The sequence below is a fragment of the Phacochoerus africanus genome, chromosome 3 (assembly GCF_016906955.1).
Source record: "Phacochoerus africanus isolate WHEZ1 chromosome 3, ROS_Pafr_v1, whole genome shotgun sequence".
Lineage (NCBI taxonomy): Eukaryota > Metazoa > Chordata > Mammalia > Artiodactyla > Suidae > Phacochoerus > Phacochoerus africanus.
In genome coordinates this window covers 184177479-184198640 of record NC_062546.1, presented here as the reverse complement: position 1 = coordinate 184198640, position 21162 = coordinate 184177479, and the positions used below count along the sequence as shown (strand labels likewise).

At 45.2% G+C, this 21162-nt stretch overlaps 1 protein-coding gene across 5 annotated transcripts in view; it reads right to left on the bottom strand.

Annotated features, from left to right (window-relative positions):
* Positions 1-15736, bottom strand: part of SMARCAL1 (SWI/SNF related, matrix associated, actin dependent regulator of chromatin, subfamily a like 1) — a 62616-nt gene extending 46880 nt beyond the window's left edge. Inside the window, exons 1-7 of one of the 5 annotated variants that reach the window (XM_047773449.1) lie at positions 15505-15736; positions 14401-14437; positions 13097-13980; positions 12239-12289; positions 8683-8925; positions 6185-6235; positions 902-1088 (exon numbers count right to left, since the gene is read on the bottom strand). In XM_047773449.1, coding sequence (XP_047629405.1) covers positions 902-1088; positions 6185-6235; positions 8683-8925; positions 12239-12289; positions 13097-13922 — 1358 coding nt within the window. In that variant the 5' untranslated portion in view covers positions 13923-13980; positions 14401-14437; positions 15505-15736. Of the gene's footprint in view, positions 1-901; positions 1089-6184; positions 6236-8682; positions 8926-12238; positions 12290-13096; positions 13981-14400; positions 14438-15377; positions 15397-15424; positions 15461-15504 lie in introns of those variants that run through there. The other 4 variants (XM_047773448.1, XM_047773453.1, XM_047773451.1 and 1 more) reach the window with 4 other exon arrangements.
* Between the last annotated feature and the right edge of the window lie 5426 nt (positions 15737-21162).

Below are 21162 nucleotides of genomic sequence, written 5' to 3'. Positions count from 1 at the left end.
TCTTTTTTTAGAGCAGCACCTGCAGCACATGGAGGTTCCCAGGCTAGGGGGTCTAATCAGAGCTATAGCTATTGGCCTATGCCACAGCCACAGCCACGCCAGATCCAAGCCACGTCTGTGACCTATACCACAGCTCACGGCAACACCAGATCCTTAACCCACTGAGCGAGGCCAGGGATCGAAGCCGCAACCTCATGGTTCCTGGTTGGATTTGTTTCCCCTGTGCCACAATGGGAACTCCCAGAAGGCAAGTTTTATGGAAAACCTGTCATCTTGCTTCTCCCAAGGAACCCTGGGAAGAGGGACAGGTTAGGACACGGGCTTTTCTTTTTTCTTTCTATAATAAGAGCAACCTTCTTTGGGAAAACTACCACCTGTCACTCTCAGTCCAAGTAAACGGGGTGGGCAGGCCCTACCCTTCATTCCAGGGATAAGCCTGTCACCTGGTTTCACCAATAAGACCCCAGTGACCTACAAGACCAACAAGGCCACAGTGACTGAGTGGTTCAAGTGTCAGCAACAAATTTCAAGCATTTCAGTGTTAACCCACTAGGGAAGCAGTGCTTCCGCTAGACTCTAGAACCAATGGGTGAGAGAGGGACAGAGCCCTAGTGAGCTCTTTATAGAGACCCTGGGCTTTCAGTTACATGCACTGAGAAATCGTTTTCTTATGCTACTTTGGGCTGGGTTTCTGCACACTTGCAAGCCAGAGTTCTTATTAACTTATGGAATTTGAAATCAATGGTTATCATCAGGCTTTAGTGGCAGCACACCTGAGCTGTTTGATGCTGATATCCAGATGCTTCCCGCCTGCTGTGAAAAGAGGAGTGTCCACAAAAGAAGGAGCATCTGAAGCCACGAAATCTGAGCAGAACAGGAGGAAGCCTGATGAAGAACCTACTTGACTCCAGCCCTCTGAAAGGGCAGCAGGCTAGATACGAGCTTGGAGTCCACTCCGGAAAGGTCTGCCTCAGGGACATCTGTCACGGGATGGAGAGACGTCTTCTCAAGCTGAGCAGCAAAAGCCAGGGTGACAGTTTTGGGCAGAGGATCCAGCTGAACTTGCGGAAGGTGGCGTGCCTTTTCCACTAGAAAGAGCAAGAGAGGCGTATGGAGTGTTAATGGCCAAGACTCCTGGGGGAAAAAGAAGGAACTCTGAGACAAGTCCAATGGCTAGAACCCTGCTGCATGCCATCTTCTCAGAAAAAGTAACTGGGGAGAAAACCGGGTGCTGACACATGCACGGAGAGAACTAGTTTCCCTTTCTGTTCCTAAGGTCTGCAAACAAGAGGGTGATCAATAATGCAAAAATGATTTTCTAGAGTACACACACACTGGAAGGAGCTGAAGTGTTTTTGTGATCGACCTTTTTTAGGCTAAGTAATCAAAAATACTATCTTAGTAACCCCATTCAATAAATAAGGACCTATATTCTTTAAAAAAAATCAGCCCAGGAAAAGCCATACTTAGAATGAATGAATCCTGTCTTGTTTTCATTCTCCTTGTTTTATTTTGGTTTCAAAGTGTGAACAGATGGAGAACTCTAGGTTACCTGCCGTCAACAGGTAAGGAAGCACTGTGGTCTGTGCAGAGAAGCTGCTAGGTATTCCCAAGAACAATCACTAGGACAGAAGTGCTATTTACAAACACCACCACCACAAAAGACACCAACTGGTAACATGAGTGTGGCTCTGCAACTTTTGACCCTTTCCGTAAGAGAGTCATCTTGAGGGAGGTGAGCTTCACAGATACTGGCAAGCTAAGGCCTGTGGGTCAAACCAGTCTATTACCTGTTGGTAAATGACATTTCACCAGAACACAGCCATGCCTATTTGTTTATGGACTGTCAGTGGCTGCCTTCATGCCCGGATGGCCTGAGCTGAGTCACTGGGACGGAGACCGCATGACCTGCAAAGCCTACAGTATTTATTATCTGGCTTTTTGCAAAAAAAGTTTGCCAACCTCTACTTAGAATCTACACCATGACTAAGAGTGACCATGACTCTCTTCTAATTAAAGCTTATATTTATTTATTTTTATTTAAAATAACACATTTATTAAGATAATTTAAAGAAGAAGAACCTGAATTATAAAAAAAATTAAAGCTTATATTTAGAGGGTCTCTCCTTTCAAGTGTGCTGGTTCCAGACCCCAGTATAATGGTGAGGAAATCTCCTCTGGTGGATCTGTAAACCAGGTGGGAAAAAGAAATGACTGGGGCCTGACATGGAAATAATAGCAAATTATTTCACTGATTTTTCTTTTTAAAGGAATCGAGCCTCACCTGATTTTAAAATTAAGAGGGAAAAAAAAAAAAAAAACCCAAAACCCTTTATTCAATGGAGAAAGAGAAAAAAGAAAAGAAAAGAAAAAAAAGGTAGAAATAAAACAGAATTCTAGGGGGCAGAGGAAGCAAGGGGAGATAAGTTAAAAATTTAAAAGTTAGAGATGACAGACCTAGAAATCCCTGGTGGTAGGATTATCGTTAAACTGCAATCATAGCTTGCTGGCTTAGGGTTGGAGCTTTCAAGATGCTCTTCCCTAGGAGTTTCCGTTGTGGCTCAGCTGTTAATGAGCCCGACTAGCATCCATGAGAACGTGTGTTGGATCCCCGGCCTTGCTCAGTGGGTTAAGGATGCGGCGTTGCCATGAGCTGTGGTGTAGGTGGCAGACTTGGCTTGGATCCCACATGGCTGTGGCTCTGGCGTAGGCCAGCAGCTACAGTTCCGATTCTTCCCTTAGGCTGGGAACTTCTATGTGCCGCAGGTACAGCCCTAAAAAGACAAAAATGACCAAAAAAAAAAAAAAAAAAACCCATTCTTCCCTAGTATCATTTCATTTGAAAAATCTACTTAGAAGAGGGACCATTGTTTACAGATTTGCAACTGGTCTTTATCCTTTGCCTTTTCAAGGGCAGCCCGGGAGAGTCAGTAACCTACCAAGGGGCTGTCCTCAGGAATCGAGGAAAAGGAATCAAATTAGAGAATGGGGTCTCTATTTCATTTCTACCCGACCTTACTTGAAATTCTAAGGGTGCCACTTCTCTATTCCACATGGTTGTGTGTGGCCTTAACCAACGCCTTCCCAAATATTTTCTGCCACAACCATCAACTGCCAGTTGCAAATATTGATGTGACTACAGAGGGCTGAGCCATCTACCGCCACCTTAGATGGCTTTGCATTTTCCATGTATTTAAGTCCATTTCTGTCTTTCCCTAAATATAAGTACCAGTTATTTCTGGAAACAGTCTGCATGAACAGAATCACCACGATAAGAAATTAGGCAAGGTTGACAGCTTTAATATAAAAGAGACTGTCCATATTGATGGAGAAATACATTTTCTGCTTCCAAATTAAATCTGAGCGTGCTGTTTTCTGCACACTTCAAGACACTGAGCACTCCGTGTGCTTTCAGAACCCATTTTCATTTTAATCCTAGTGATCTTCGGCACTCAAATACCTGATGAGAATGAAGGGCTGTGGATCCAGCCAGTGTGAAATGTGGTGCTTAGTCAGCATGATGTCCTTGCCACCACTGAGGAGGAAAAAAACCACCCTCCACAGTTTCCTACCAACTACTGTCTCCCCAGATCCTGCGCTGCTGGTTCAGCCAACGGGGTGTGTTTCTGAGACAGCTTTCATTCGCTGCAACCACTCTCTGCCTCCCCCTCCCCGTGCTGGGGGACAACAGCAATGTGCCCTCTGGCTTCATGAGTCACGGAGGAGTCGGTTCTGTAAAATAGCTCCCTGGCAGATGTTGATGTTTTCAAAGGGCAGCTGATAAGACAAGATCACGGAGGGGGGATGCAGAAGCGTCTGGACTGTGACGGCTCAGGGGGAGGAGGTGGGGACTGAAAGCTTTGTGCCAATTTCACGTGGATGAGAAGCATGGAGTCCCTCAGAGAAGACGGAGGAGGAACGCCCTGGAACTGGCCTTATCTGGAGACCGGCAGTCACCACATCAGCCCTGAGCACCCACTCGCTCGGCTCTGTCATTTCTTAGTTTCTTAGGCACAGGGTCACCGGCTCGGGTCAATGACCTGATTTCACACATGAGCAATGAGGCTCAGGGGTAAGGAGAGAGGGGCACGTCCTCCAGGTCTACTGTCTGTAAACAGAGGAATCAGAATTAACTGGGGCACCCTGACTCCTCGGCCTCTTGGTTCCTAGACCTGACTTCTACATTTCCTAATGGGTCACGTCACAAACTCAAAATTGCAATTTTATTTTATTTTAATTAATTTACTTATTTACTTTTGCTTTAAAGGGCCATACCTGTGGCATATGGAAGTTCCCAGGGTAGGGGTCGAATCAGAGCTGCAGCCTCCAGCCTACACCACAACCATAGCAACGCAGAATCCAAGCTGCATCTGTGACCTACACCACAGCTCACAGCAACGCCAGATCCTTAATCCACTGAGTGAGGCCAGGGATCAAACCCGCATCCTCATGGATACTAGTTGGGTTCCTTACTGCTGAGCCACGATGGGAACTCCCAAAATTGCAATTTTAGTCTGACTTCACTGTGACCCTGCAATGCTCCCAATCTATGAAATAGGGAGAATGGTCTTATTGCCTATAAGACGTTATAATGATGAGCTAGCATGTAAAAAAATAACCAGAACTCTAACTGTAGCTCTCTTAACTCAAGGCCCAAGGAATGATTAACACCAAAGACTAAATCTTATGTGTGGCCATCAGGTGCATTTTTCTGGGTGAAGAATCCACTGTTTTCATCAGATATTTCAAGGAGTCTGTGGCCCACAAGACTTGGGACCGTCACACACAATGCTATGCAAACAAGTTGCCAGGCATGGTTTCCCAATATTACATTCATCCATTAATGCTGTAAATATTCTGCTTTTTGTCCTTCCACAAAAGTCAAAGCCCGTACAAAGCCCATACATATATATCTTTCTGTGGTTGAAAGACAAAGGGGCAAGAGGAAAAAAAAACTCACTCCTACTACTCACCAGAAATTAGGCTTAGGCCAAATAGTTTGCTCTAAATCACAAGTTCCAAATCACAGAAGCCAAGGGATCTCAGATCAATGTCAGCCATCCTTCCTCCTTCCACTATTGCTCGCTGACACGAAATAAGTAACTCTTCACGTTCAAACTTAACCTTGAGCTTGCAGTAAGTCTTTCCTCAAGGAATCACAAACTCTTCCCTGATATTTAATTTCTGACAATAGCACAGATATGGATTAAACAACCCCCTTTCCACAGACAGGACAAATGGACCCAGAATACTGAACTACCTGACATTCCACCGTAAGACACACAAGGAGGAGACAGAGGGAAAAGACTCTCTTCCCTAAAGCCCTAGCCTGGTGGGCAAGTGCCTTGCCCCCTTCCCCCACCCCCCCAAGTCTCTCCTGGTACTGAGTGGTACCAGAAAGTTCTCAGGGAGTCAAGCAGGAGGAAACTATGTTGTGCCAGCTCAACATCCACTGCAGTTTCGACAGCCTGGAAGATGGGTGACAGGCTGAGATATGGTCTCACTACCCACCCCCCATCCTTCTGAGGCATATTGGAATTCATTCATTGACCCACCCAAGCAGAGGACAGATAAGAAGCCAACTGGCTTCTCCTTCTCATAGTTATATCTCTACACACAGTCCTGTCCTTGGTCAGCCTCCAAAGCACTTACTAAATGCTTATGAGCCCTGGCCTTGGCTTCTGCCTCTGGCAGAACTCAGCCCATTATGAAGCCTATAACCACGAAGGCTCCCCGACTTTCACAGACCATCTGGCTCTAGAAGTAAAGCAAGGGCTTGTTCTTAGAGAGACTCTGAAATAGCTTCCATCTAAGCTAAGGAAACCTAGCTCGCCTCTGATTCCCAAAGTCCACATATCCTCCTTCTAATACCTCTATGATGGGTGGGAGGTTTCAGGGGCCTCAAGAATCTGACTACTACCATCTCTCCCAACTGTGTTTGCCTGGGTGTTGTCAAGCTGCCATTCCAGCCAAGGGGCTGCCTAAGACTATCTGCCCGTTTACTAGTCCTGTAGCTACGCAAGCAGTCACTGCCGTGGAGGGGAGGTGAGTCTTTCAAAATACATTACATTTAAGGGACATAATTAAGGTTTAATTTGTTCATTAATTAGTAGCATAAGTTAATATAATTATTACTATAATTAATTAATAGCATAATATAAAGCAAGCAAGGTGGGCAGCTCACTTAGTTTATTGTACTCCTCCAGGAGAAAGTTCCACTTCCTGCTCTTGACATCTGCAATGACAAGAAACAAGAAAGCAACCGTGACACCCTGCCCTTCTGCAATGCCACCACACTTATTCATCCCCTGGTTTCATAAACCCCCAGGAGGTTCGGGTGATGCGGCTGATCATGTGCCTGGAGCTGAGGATCCAGGGGTGGAGAATCCCTGTCCTCGAGGCTTTCACCGAGTTCAGGGAGGAAAGACAGGCAGGCTGGGGACAGCACTGGGTTGTACGGGTGGTGATAAAAGGGTACTGTGGGGACATACAGGATGGCCCGGCAGGTCAGAAGTGCCCTGAATTTCCAAGGTCAGGATAATGACTGCAGCTTACACTTATTCAGTGTTCACAGCAAGCCGGGCCTGGCACCAAGAGACTTACACGCACCATCTCCTCAGCTCCTCAATACACAATAAGCTGGACACCATTATTCGCTCCATTTTTTTAAGTGGGGAAACAAGCTACATGTGGTCAGAGTGGTCAAACAGCCTGTGTTGAAATTCCAGGTCTGCCACTTCCTGGCTGTGTGACTTCGGGCAAGCTATGTAACTTCTCTGTGCCTCAGTTCCCACATCTGAAAAAGGAGAATCCTACAGCCCCAGCCTCAGAGGGTTCTTATGGGGATTACATAAAATTTCAATGTAAAATACTTATGAAAGAGTGTCTGGCAAACAATGCACCCCCCAAAAGCAAAAACAATTATAAATTATTATTATTACTGTGACATCTGATTAGTGCAGCATCAACTACACATATATCAACTAAGAAGAAAGAGCATCTACTCAACATTGACAAATTATTTCGGTTTTCCTGCCAATTGATCTTCTGAGAAAATCAAGCAAGAATCACCTCAATAAGAGCTCTCTTGGCAGCAAAAATTAATTCTTCTCTGTATGGTCACTGAGGAAGCGAGGTATGTAGGGAAAAGGCCTCATGGACACAGTATGTCTGTTTCAGGAAAAAAGTAAGGTGGCCCAGATGTAATCTGACAGATAAACCAAATGCAGACAGATTACCATTTCTTGGCCACACCCAAGGCATGTGGAAGTTTCCTGGGCCAGGGATCAAACCCACACACAGGAGTGTCAATGCCAGATCCTTAACTCACTGAGCCACCAGGAAACTCCAGAGACTACTTTTGATGTGAGAATAGGGTAGGAGACCCTTTCTGACCACAGCTTGATCTTGACTGTGGCAGGGCAGTAAATGGGAACATCTGTGAATGACTGATATGGCCAAAAAAAAAAAAAAAAAGTCTAATCATGGTTTTTGGATGTCTAGGTTTGGGAGGGGTTGGGTGTGAGTATTTTTGCTGTTCATAATCCTCCCCAGATAGCAGGTCACATCAGGAGTGAGATTTTAAAGGCCGTACTTTTCAGAAGACACAGGTCATCGGTACCTGCTTTCTGACAAGAGACCCATCCCAAGCGGAAGCCGAACATTCGAAGGGCAGCAGGGGAGGCGATGGGCCCCAGCCCTCGTGTGAGCATCTTGGCACATGACCCATGCTGGGCCCTGCATGCCATACCTAAACCCTACCCACCAGCCTGCTCTGCCCTCACCAGTCAGAACCATCCCTCTAAGGGCTAAAAATGCAACAGCCACCCCCTCCTGAAGAAGCCCCTAAGCCTGATGAAAGCTCGTGAACAAGTCACCCCACAGAGGCTCAGTCCATGATGCCGCCTGAATGTGATGTCTCAAAGGCAGAAGGCTTTCAAGGTTTACTTTCTACTTGCCTAGGGAAACACTAAAACCACTTCAAGAATAGGAATATAAATCTGTAAAAGCCATGCTATTCGGTAAAACAACATGGCCCACGCTGAGAACAAAACCCAGAAGTTCAGGATTCTTCTGCTCCTTATTTTGATGGGGCAGCTTTGGAAGAACCGCATAAAAAATAAAAACTGCCTCCTCTGGCCAGTGGTTTTCAATCCTGGCTTATGGTTAAACTCACCTGAGATCTTTAAAAAAGTCTGAGGCCCAGGCCCTGCCTCAAGTCAACTAAATCAGTAGCTCTGGGTGGGAACCAGGCTTTAGTGTTTATTCTGGGGATGGGGCTAAGCCCTCCAGGTGGTCTGGGGGCATGCTCAAGTTTGAAAACCGCTGGTTTAGTCTACCCAAAGCCATCTGTTTTTACGGCAAACACCTGTTTTTCGAGTTCTACTAGGGACAAAATACAAACAGGTGTGTTTAGGTGGCTGAAGCAGGAAGTTACCTGCTTCTACCAAGAAGACACTGACCAGGAGATTGGGGAAGGAGTCTTCTCTTTGGGACAAAGCAGCCCCCACCACGTGTTCAACCATCTGGAACAATTTAGGGAGCACCTTTCTCCCTAAGAAGAGCATGTCTGGAAGGCTCCTCCAGAAAGTCACCTCTAAATATTTGAAGAGAGGAAACACCCTACTCTGAGATCACAGGCCACTATGCATCCTGGGAGTCAGGCAGAGGCCAGCTACTTGCCGTATTTTCTGGACTCCATCTGTTTAAACAGTGCGATCAGGTCCTCGGAATAGCCGATGTCTGCCTCGAAGCGCGCCCGGGAGATAAGCATACACTGCCCTTTGACAAAGGCGAGGGACGGAGCTGCAGGAAGGCAGGTCTGGGCCATGCTGCTGCTGCCACTGGGGGAGGGTGACTCCATGTGGCCCTCGGTCCCTTCCAAAGACTGTAGGGTGACCCTAGGGAGGCGTTGGGCTGCTTCCACTGCCGAAGAAGAAAAAGACAAAGGTGACGACCTGGATGGCTCTGAGATGCTCAGCAGGCAGAGGAGGGGGGATGGGGGTGGGGGCGGGGGCGGGGGCAGGGGCAGGGGCGGGGGTGGGGTAGGGAATTACCTACTGCAGGCAGGGGAGAAAAGGTGGTGTCAGACCGGGAAGGCGTGTAGGTGTGCTTTGAGTGGGGCTTCAGGAATTGCAGGATTTCCTGATTGTAACTCTTCTACTCCTTAGGTTTTCCAATTAAAAAAACTAAGAATTCAGGAGTTCCCATTATGGTTCAGCAGTCACAAACCTGACTAGTATCATGAGGATGCAGGTTCGATCCCTGGCCTCACTCAGTGAGTTAAGGATCTTGAGTTGCCACAAGCTATGGTGTAGGTTGCAGACACGGCTTGGATCCCGAGTTGCTATGGCTGTGGTACAGGCCAGCAGCTGCAACTTTATTTTTTTATTTTTTATTTTTTTTGCCTTTTCTAGGGCTGCTTCCTGCGGCATATGGAGGTTCCCAGGCTAGGGGTCGAATCGGAGCTGTAGCTGCCGGCCTACGCCAGAGCCACAGCAACGTGGGCTCCGAGCCGAGTCTGCAACCTACACCACAGCTCACGGCAACGCCAGATCCTTAACCCACTGAGTGAGGCCAGGGATCGCGCAACCTCATGGTTCCTAGACGATTCATTAGCCACTGCGCCACGACGGGAACTCCTGCTGCAACTTTAATTTGGCCCCTAGCCTGGGAACTTCCGTATGTCTCAGGTGAGACCCTAAAAAGAAAAAAAAAATTAAAACAACAACAACAACAACAACTTAGAATTCAGAAAAGAACAGGGGAAGAGGGATTTCACCAGGGCAAGTATAAACTTAGATAATTTCTGTGTCTGTGTCAGAGAAGCCACCAAAGGAAGTCAACATGACAGAAATCACCCACCTAACCCTATTTCCTGGTCACTGCTCTGCTGCCTCAGGGAGGATAAGGAAGGAGAGACAGGATGGTCAGGCCACAAATGCATAGTTTTGATCCTTATTTCCTCTATTTCTGAGGCATTTTATAGATTAATAGATTTGATGACATAAATTTTCAAAAAACAAACTGAAATGAAAGGCAAAACTGCTAAATAAAGATATCTGCAAAAGATATAAAGAGCTCATACTTTTAAAAAATACTAAGACTACATAAGAAGTTAGAGAGGTAGGAAGTTCCTTTGTAGTGTGGTGGATTAAGAATCCAGTGTTGTCACTACACAGCTTGGGTCACTGCTGTATGTGTATTCCATCCCTGGCCCAGGAACTTCCGCATGCCACAGAAGCAGTCAAAAAAAAAAAAAAAAAAAAAAAGAAGAAGTTAGGAGTTCCCGTCGTGGCGCAGTGGTTAACCAATCCGACTAGGAACCATGAGGTTGCGGGTTTGGTCCCTGCCCTTGCTCAGTGGGTTGACGATCCGGCGTTGCCGTGAGCTGTGGTGTAGGTTGCAGACGCGGCTCGGACCCCGCGTTGCTGTGGCTCTGGTGTAGGCCGGTGGCTACAGCTCTGATTGGACCCCTAGCCTGGGAACCTCCATATGCCGCAGGAGCGGCCCAAGAAATAGCAAAAAGACAAAAAACAAAACAAAACAAAACAAAAAAAAAACAAAACAACAACAACAAAAAAGAAGTTAGAGAGGTAACCAATTCAAACGGAGGGAAAATCACTAACAGATACTTGGAGAAATATGCAACTTCACAAAGTAATAAAAAGCCATTGCTTATCAAACTTGTAGGATTAGAAAAACAGATATTTGCAATGCTAGATTGGAATAAAACCTTTTGGGAATCAATTTTCCAATATACAGCAAGAGCTCTAAAGAGTAACCATACTGATTCAACTTACAGGAATCTATCTCAACTAACAATTAAAAACACAAAAATCTGTAGACCAAGGTGTTCCTCAGAACTTTGACTGTGGGAAAACTGGGAGGAAATTAAAACACATTCTTACAACAGAATGTTATACAGCCATTAATTTCTTTTCTTTTTGTGGGGGGGAATGGGCTGTGCCTGGGGCATGTGCAAATGCCCCGGCCAAGGATCAAAGCTGTGCCACAGCAGCGACCTGAGCTGCTGCAATGACAACACTGAATCTTTAACCCTCTGCACCACACAAAAGAATTCCCGCCATTAATTTCTTTTTTTAGAAGAATTTTGGAAAAGTCGAAAATACAAAGCATGAAATATCATTTTCTGGAGGTCAAAGAGGTTCAATAATGGACACACATTTTCATCACTCAGAATAAACTGTTTAAAATGCAACGTTAAAATAAAAATCCTTACGCTGGAACACTAAGTGAAAAGGGAAAAATACAAATTACATTACATATGTAAAACATGTACGTTAATGCATAGGGAAAAAGGCTGGAAGGAACAAAAGGAAAAGCGTAATAGCGGTTAAGTGAGCAGGGATAGACAGGGACTGTTTTTTTTTCCTCTGCCACTGATATACTTTACACATGACCCAGGATAAATGTGTGTGAGGGTTAAAAAGGCAAAATTCAGAGGTGGACCCAAAGCAGAGTGACAGTAAGACTGACATAGTCTTTAAATGTTATAGTCATAAAAAGTATAACCTAAGAAGACACAGCAATCACGAACTATCTGAAAATTAAGAAACATGGACAAATGCACAAATCACAATCATTGCAAGTGTTTGAGGTATATTTTGGTAGAGAGAAGACCGAGTGTGCAAAATAATGATAAGAATACAGAGGAGCTAAAAAAGTCATAGCCAGCAAAAGTCATCTAAAAGCTATAGAGAAAATTTTGTGCCCAGTAAACAGTTTTAGGTTTGTGTTGTTTGCAGAACTGTTACCTGTCCCCGGGGCAGGGCTGGCACAGCTGCCTGCTGTGGCTAGAGCCCACAGTCCAGTGGGAATACACACTCTGGAGCCAGATGGCCTGAGTTTGAATCTCAGTTGCACAACCTATTGGCTGTGTGACCCTATGCTGTGTGACCCTACGTGAGTTACAGGGCCTATCTGAGCCTCAGTTTCCCCATCTGTAAAATGGCTGTTATAAAGAATAAAAGAGACATCATATATAAGGACTTAGAACAGCTTCACATGTAGAAGGCTCCATTAGGTGCTAGCTTTTGCTAAGATGACCCATGACTTCCTCCAAAGGACCTGCCTCCATAGGCTGGCCAATGGTGAGAAGGAAGAGCACTGGATGGTGCCACAAAAGCCATCTGAACCACAAGCTGCATCTGGTCTTGTAGAGGAACTTTGCAATACCAGCATCTCAGAGCACAGGGGCAACCACACACGCACTTACTCAGGGCATTATAGTCGGTCATGCTGAAGTTCCACATCTTAGTGGCAGGATCTGAAAGGAAACACAAGTACCCAGTTTGCCATCAATGGGGCTGATGACTGTTGGTATCAGCTGTACTTGGACATTCAATAAAGGCTTATTGAATGAATCAATGCTAAGTTCAAAACAGTTGACTGAAAAGCTCCTACTTGGAGTTCCCGTCATGGCGCAGTGGTTGGCGAATCCGACTGGGAACCATGAGATGGCGGGTTCGATCCCTGCCCTTGCTCAGTGGATTGATGATCCGGCGTTGCCGTGAGCTGTGGTGTGGGTCACAGACGCAGCTCGGATCCCACGTTGCTGTGGCTCTGGCGTAGGCTGGCGGCTGCAGCTCTGATTCAACCCCTGGCCTGGGAACCTCCAGGGGAAATGGCAAAAAGACCAAAAAATAAATAAATAAAAATAAAGGCATTAGTTTAAAAAAAAAAAAAAAAAAGCCCCTACTGATAGACAAAATCCCTACAGAGGACAAAGAGCAAATATAAATGAGGATGATGCTGTAACTCTGCCCTTCTAGATGGACCACTCTGAGCACGTCACTTCACCTTGCGGAGCCAGTTCTGTTGCCTTTAAAATGGAAAGAACATGTACTTATCACACACAAAAAACTTGTTAGGCTTAAGTGCTACAATGCATATAAAGCACCTGGCAGGGGAACCAGCCTGGGAGTAACTATTCATCTATTCTCCATATGGCCACAACTGGATAGACAGAAATGTGCCAATGCACTCTCTTCATATTGATGAGAAACTGTTACATCTAAAGAGGCTCTAAAAATAGGAAAGACCATTGGAAAGAACCAGATAGAAGAGGCATTACCATAACGTCTGCTGGGCAGACTCTTAAACACTGCAACGAGCTCCGCATTGTACCCAATCTTCACCTGGAAACGATCTCCTATCCTGATGCATGTTCCCTGCTGGGAGCTTGCTGCTGGCTGATGTGGGGTCCCCAATTTCTGGTGGAGTCTTCCTTCTGTCCCGGGCATCATCCTCTCTGTGCCACAATGGACATCAGCAACGTTCTGCCCGGAGGCAGAGGGTCTCGCCATCTTGGCCTCCAATACAGCATCCCTGGGAGGCTGTCCAGACAAGGAAGCTGCTGTCTCTTGGGGATTCTTTGCTCCGGCCAAAGGCTCATGAGTTGTATTAGCAAATGGTGTCGATTTGGTCCCATGTGAAGCCTGAGGATGACCTTGACCTAATGCATAACCCAAGAGCTGTTGGCTGGGGACCTCTGGAGGACTGTGTGCCAAGGGAGGGGAGATCCCAGCGACAGTCATTTGACTTGGTAGGCGGTGGCTCAAGCAGGCTGTGGGCACCTCTTCTTCCTTCTTCCATGTCCCCTTTGCCTGTTCTGAGGTACTGAGTTGAAAACTGGAGGAATTTTGAGGTCTCTGGTCACCATTAGTTGAACTCAGGGGATTCTGTTGCTTGAAAATGATACCATGGCTCCCTGACTTAGAAGGATCCCCGGGGAGGTTTTGGAAAGGGCCCTGTTTAGACTGGGAAGATTTGGCAGCAATGGAGGAGCCAGAGCCTGTGTTCTGATGCTGTCCTGCTAGTTTCTCAGCTCTACGGGCCAGAGCCTTTTGCCGATTCTCCTCAATTTTTTTCCTCTGCTCCTCTGTAAGAGGCAAGGACATTTTAACAGGGAAATGCTGGCACAGGAATGTCAATTTTCAATCAGAAACTTGGCAAAACCTGAGGAAGGAAAAACAATAATGAAATAAACATTAAATGTATTTATTTGTTACCTCGATTTTAACAAGCTTTTGTCCCACGAAATGTACAAGGAGTACAACCAAAGGAAATATTAAAGTTTCTTTTATAATTAAACACACACACACACACACACACACACACACACGCACACAGACAGTATATAGCATATGCCAAAACCCATGATCCTGACAAAAAGGCAAAAAGCAAGGTCGATCAAATCCAAAGCTAAAAAGGTAGTTCAACAGCAATATTTTTCTCCCTCTCATCCACTAGTCAACATGAGTTATCGGATCCCAAGAAACTTATGCAATGCAACCTAAATCCATCAAATAATGAGAAAGGTGACATTTCAAACTAGAAAGGATATTGGATTGGACATAGACCAAAACAACCACATACCATGGCGTGATGCTTGCTAAAATAGCCTCTTGCCAACCTGGAAGAAGGAAAAAAGCATTAGCATCACAGAGACTGTACCCTAAAATTCAACCCTCAAATTCAATCCTTATTCCATTCCTGGCAAATCAGTCTGCAACTAGTCAAGTGCAAGCTTTAGTGCCTGCTGTCTAAAACTCACTGCCATGGAGCAATTGAGTAACTCTTTTGGAAAAATAAGAAGGAAAAAAAAATATATTCTCATTGTACAAATTCGAATGTTACAAAAAGATGTAAAGAATAGAGTAAAACTAATTTGCAATCTCACCATCTATCAATAATCACTGTTCATAGTTTATAGTATAATTCTGAATTTTTTCTATTCATAGCCATAGTTACACGCTATGTATTTGGGAGGTAGATGAATTTACTACAAAATAGGATCATTACATATGTTCTGTTTTGTACCCTGATTTTTTTTTTCCAATTAATTTTCTTAGGTCATTTTTCCATGAGCTGAGCCACTTCTGCAATATTTCTAGACCCAGAGCGCTGGACACCAAATTTCTCTGGCTTGGTTCAGAAGAAACAGTCTCCATTCAATGTAATGCCACATAATGTTTACAACAGTGACATGGGGGAGGAGGAGCCCTGAGAGGAGCCTGGGGTAAAAAGGTTTCCTTTCTGCTAGGACCCTCTTTGACCAGAACCCCCAAATCCCGACACTTTCCACTTCCTCCAACCACTAGCAATTAACAAGCGGTTAGGGAAAGGCTTTGTCCCTGGCCCGGCTGAAGTTCTCAGGCTCCCGGGGTAAAACATTCCTGCCTAACTTTACAACCAGGGCGCTTCGGCGCCCCCAAATGCTCCAGGTCCAAGGCCCGGTGCGCTGCCTCCACTAGCCAGGGGAGGCGAGGCCATGGGATGATGAAGTCCCTTGATCAGCCCTAAACCATAAAGCCATCCCACCGCATGGACGCCCCTCTTCTTTTTGCTGGGACCTGTGTTCCACCCGGTCTGGGGGGAGCGCCACTGCCACTCTTATCACCTCCACTTGGATTCACCCTTCCGGTCGGCCCACTCCCTGCTGCAGGGAAGCATTTGGTCTCGTCCGCCTCCGCCGCCTACCTCCCAGTTTAACCTTCTCACCCGGTGAGGCCTATAATGCGAACCACATTCGCGGCCGACCCCGAAGCTAGGTGCGTCTCCAGAGCCCTCCCGAGCCTCTCTTCCGAGTGGACTGTTAGGCGCGGGTTCTCGAGCGCTGCGAGTTCGCTCGCCTTATTTCAGCAACCGGGCCTGGGAGGTGGTCGGGGTGATGGAGTCGCTCACCGAGGAACTACACTTCCCAGGGGGCAAGGCGGCCCCCAGTTACGCTTCAAAGAGTGAGTCATGAGACGGGAAACCCGAGCGGTGCTGCAGGGATTCGTAGTTTAAACCTGGAGCCTGGCGAGAATTAGAGACGCAACGTCGTGGGCGGGGGTGGGGGGGGGAATGGTGCACCCTGGGAAGTGTAGTCCTCGGTTCCCTCAAACGTTTTACCAAGTACCCGGATTCTGAAAGCCTGGGTTGTTGAGGTATCCAAACTGGAGTGTCTATGTCAGAGTTGTCTCCAAAGGGCTTCCCAAGCGGGCAGATGGATTTGGTAGCTCTTAAAAAATATATTTCTTGGGGCATCCATTCCTGATACTGATAACCTTGCAGTTTAAGCTCCACCCGCTGTCCCAACCCTGACCTGACCTTCCTGGACAAAAAGAGAATTAACATTGTCGTCATTGTCATATCGTCATCATCATTGCCATCATCAGCCATTGTGCTGAACATCTAATGTGAATCATCTCATTTAATCCTCACTACAACCTGATGGAACACGCAGTATTCAAATCCTCTTTTACAGAAAGGAAAACTGAGCAGTTAACTTTTTCAAAGCCTTGTTAGGCTATTTGTGTTTCTGATTCCGAAGCCCATACTCTTGAGAGAAAAGTATTAGGCTGACACTCTCAGAACCAGTTTACCCCGTTTCTGAGCACCAGCACCCTCTCCACTCCATAATCAACTCACTATTAAATATTGGTGGTAAATATAATATTTCCCTGGGGAGGGGGAGGGAATGGGATGGACTGGAAGTTTGGGGTTAGTAGATGCAACTATCACATTTGGAGTGGATAAGCAATGAGATCCTGCTGTGTAGTACAGGGAACTCTATTCAGTCACCTGTGATGGCACATGATAGAGGATAATGTGAGAAAAAGAATATATATATCTATACACACATATATATCCTTTTTATAATATATGTATATATAACTGGGTCACTTTGCTGTACAGCAGGAATTGACAGAGTATTGTAAATCAACTATAATAAAAAAATTTTAAATATATAATATTTCCTATCATCAGGGTACACGTGAGTGTTGCTATCTGTTTTTAAACATGACTGTCTTTGTTTTTAACTCACTTTGTTTTTAAACAAAGAGGTAGAGCTCTACTTAAGGATTTGGAAAAACAGCCAAGACATATTATTAGGAAAAACAAAGCACAGCAATGGGTATATCTTGATCTATTAAAAAAAATCCTTACCTATCAGTGCTCGTAAACTCTGCTGATCCTGTTGCACCACAGCAGGAACTCCTGGATTTTTTTTAGTAAAGTAATGCCCGTCATAAATGCCTTTATTTACCAAAATTAGAAGTAATTTTTCCTTCAAAAATATCCAATAAGATTTCATTTGTGAAATCCAAAAATAAGGCAGACACAATTGTAAGGGATTCCAGAGATGAATAAGATCAAATTCCTGTTCCTCTAAAAGCTTACAAGATTCAGAGGATAGAATCTGAATCTTGTCACATTTAGCAAATGTCCCAGATATTTGTCCCCAATGTTGCATGAGACATACTTATTTTTAAAAAAGTATTGTTTTTCTGAAATTTAAATTTAACTGGGGTCCTATATTTTATCTAAAAACCATAAAAACAGTCCATTCCTCTTGTATCAATGAGCAGCAAACAAATATGTATTGATAGATAGATGATTCGCAGACATATTGATATGTCAAATTTTAAAGCTAGAAGGTTTTGTAGATGAGGAAATAGAGGCCATATCAGCTGCTAGTTCAGGGACACCTTTGTGTATGTAAAAACACACCCAGTGGAATTATCTGAGCCTGACATAGCAGTCCAGGCAGAAGCTGGGCTGGAACTGGGAACCCCAGCCCCACTGCATGACTCTGACACTAATTAAATGTACAGATAGTTGTAGCCTGCTTGCCCTTGCCTGACAGTGTGTCTGGGTACCCACTGCAATCCTCTCCTGGGAGCTTACCTGCTAATGATGCAGGCATTGGGCTTCCCTCTTCCCTCCATTTCTGATCCCCTAGAGAGGGCTTGACAGCCCTATGGGAAGGGAGTTTTTGACAGCCACCTCAAGGGCATGTCATCACTCAAGTTAATTACACCTAGAGCTCCGTGAAAAGATTCTAAGATTTGGGAGCAAATGCAAGACTTTGGGTGGATAAGGAGGCTGTTACCTCCTTGGGTGCTGCCAGTCAGTAAAGGCATTTGCATATCCAAAGCACAGAGGAGCCATGTGAAGTTTTATAAGCCAAGAAATTCACCTTCCTTAGCGGTTGTTCCGTTCTGATGGACTTAATTGCTTTGAGTCTGACAGTTCAGTTTTTCTCCCTTCTCTCATCTCTTCCTCCCCACTACCTCCCCTCCAAAGCCTTAAATGTATTATTTAGGACATACGTAGATGTCCTAAAGACGGAAGCTCCAGTATTATTTCTACACCATGCATTTCATAGTTTGGTGTGAGGGTCCTCCAAGCATCCTACTCTCTCCAACTGTTTGGTCTTGGTGGCTGTGATTAATTCACAAGCCCCCTCCCTCAAATGTCACACCTTTCCTTCCAGAATGGCTTTGCCAAAATCACATACCCCCCTTGACATCCTGCTCCAGTTTTCTTAGACCTGTGAAATTTCACTTTTCCTGTTCCTCCAAAATCACAGATTCCACTTTATTCATCCACCCATTTGTATACTCATTTAGCAAGAGTTCGGTGACCTGCTATGGGCCATACAACTGTGCAAAGGCCCTGGGGTTGCCACATTCAATAGGAACCCAAAGTTGTCACCCTTTCTTCTTAAAGCCTCCAGTCTGGTTGGGGAAGCAGACATACCTACACAAAAGGAAATAAACTAGATGATAAAGGCTTGAAGGACCTAAACAGAGGGCCCAAGGAGAGACTAAAGTAGGAACTATTTCATGGTGGTCAGGAAAGGATTCCCTGAGGGGAGGCACTGAAGCTGAGACCAGAGGAGGAGAGGAGGTAGCCATGCAAATGTCAGAGGGAGAAGGTTCTGAGCCAGAGGTACCCAGGCTAGAAAGAGCTGGGTGTGTTTGAGGAGCTGGAAAGCAGGCAAGTGTGGCTGCAGGACAGCGGGAGAGGAGGAGAGGCACACATGAGGAAGCTGGAGAGGCAAGTGGAACAGAAAATATTAGGGTCCCACAGGCCATGGAAAGATGTTTGAATTTTGTTCTGAGAGCTGTAGGGAACCACTGGAAGGATTTGCCCCGGAAGAGTGTGTGGTCTGGTGTGGGTCTTAAGAAGCTTGCTCTTGCTTCTGAGTGGAGACTTCCTTGGGGGATGGGGATGATGGTGAGAGTGCCTACAGAAAGGCCTTTTAGGAAGCCTTGGCAAGAGTCCAGGCCAGAGATAGTGGTGTCCTTGTGACATGATCACTGTGGGACTTTGAGGCCTCCTCAAGACAATAGAACTCAAAAGCCTCTGGCCAAGACAAGAATTATCAGACCCTTTTCATCATCCTGCCTGTCTCATTGTAATGCCCCCTGTTCCACTTTAAGCAACCTGGCCTTACTCCTTCCTACCCCCTACTAGGAAAGGTTTGTGGCCCACTCCTCATTCCACCCCACTGGGGGCCTTATACATCTCCAACCAACCAGCAAGCATATTCTAAGACCCCCTTTCCCCCAATCAATGAGCAGGTCAACAGCTGTATCATAAGTCCTCTCCCTGGGCTATACAAACAGACATGACTACATGCCTGGGGGCGGCTCCCTCTAATCATCAGGAAGTCATCCAACTGATAGGGATGAAGTAGGCACAGGCAGTTTTTTGAAGTCCCAATAAAGGACCACAGATAATGAGAAACTTGGGGGACATTGGGAGATCACTATAAGCAAATAAATTGCTCAAAAAAGCCATCAGAACAAGGCAGGCTTGCTTGACTAATGGAAGTGTGAGAATTGCCTCAGGTCATTGGACGGGGGATAGGATTAGGTCTGCATTCAGATTCAGACCAAGGGCAAGAGTTTGAGGACCACCCTTCTGCTGATTTGAATACACACCTTCCCAGAAAGAAAGAGGTGGGCTTTTCCAAAACCACTCCCTTTGGAGGATAAAACTGTAGCCCACCTTCCTTGCCTGCCCACTTGTATCTCTCACAAGCATCTTATCCTAATAAATCTATTTCTTGCCTATCACTTTATTTCTCACTGGATTACTTCTGAGCAGAGACATGAAGAACCTGAACCTCAGTGAGTCCAGACACAGGGTATGTGATTCTAATTTAAAACCATGGGTTTAAGTCCCAAACTGGGTTTAGGCTAGGTTCGAGTCCTGGCACGTGGGTTCAAGTCCCAATCTGGGTTTAGGCTGGGTTCAGGATGTCAGTGCTGTCAGTTTCACCACTGTGTTGGCAGCCTCTCTTAACTCAATAAACTCTTCTTTCTCTTTACCTCAGTATGCTGGAAAATTCTTTTTCCAACCCCCATGCATGAACCACAACAGTCATGTTGGCAAGAGGGAGACTCCAGAGCCATGTCTCCTTAGGGAGAATGAATGTCTGAATCCAGTACACAACACACAATCAGAGCGCTTTTGCTCACCTCCCTCTGGTGACAATGCATGTGAAATTGGCTTAGAAGGCTGGGGTAGTAAATAGAACTTATGGAATGCCATATATATATATAATCATATATATTATATATATATATAAATATATAATTTTTTTCCTGTATACTAGGTGGCTTCTTTACAGAAATATGATTTGGAAAAGTTATGTTCTTTTGATGCTGGAAAGATGTTATCAGAATCTGGGTTCTTGTTCACGGAGCCAAAGAATGAACTTCACGAACACACAGGCAGCAAGCAAGCAAAATCCTTTATTACAGGAAAGCAAATAGCTCCCAGGACAGACTGGTAGAGGGAAGAAGAGTCCTCCCTCTATTGTTTTACAGAGGTTTTTATTTTTTAAGCATGGGGGTACCAACGTGGGGTCCAGATATCTGTTCTTTTTCCCATCGACCTTGCCCAGTTTACCTATATCAGGCCTTGTCCAATAGGGATTTTAGAGTTAGGGTATACTCCATAAGTTTTATGATCCTTTTGCTCTTCTTTCCCCTAGACTTAGAGTCTCCACTCTTTACATTCTTTTGCTAACAGTCAAATGTATAGGTCAGGGGTTAATTCCCACCTTGACATAAAACAAATGTACTTTGAATAGTTAACCTTCCAACAAGCAAAGCCTGTTGGTCTCGATTAGTTTTTACATATATTAAACCATGAACCTTAATCAGGGAATATATCAAAGCCCATGTTCCTACACTAACTACCTGAATTCTTATTCTGCCTCGCTTTAATGATTATGAAAGGAAAATGGGAAAAAACAAAAATGAAAAAATGAAAAAAGAAAGGAAAATTGAGACAAAGAAGAGGTAAGTAGCTTGTTCCAGGATATGGATAACCTTGAAGTGCAAGCTTGATCTT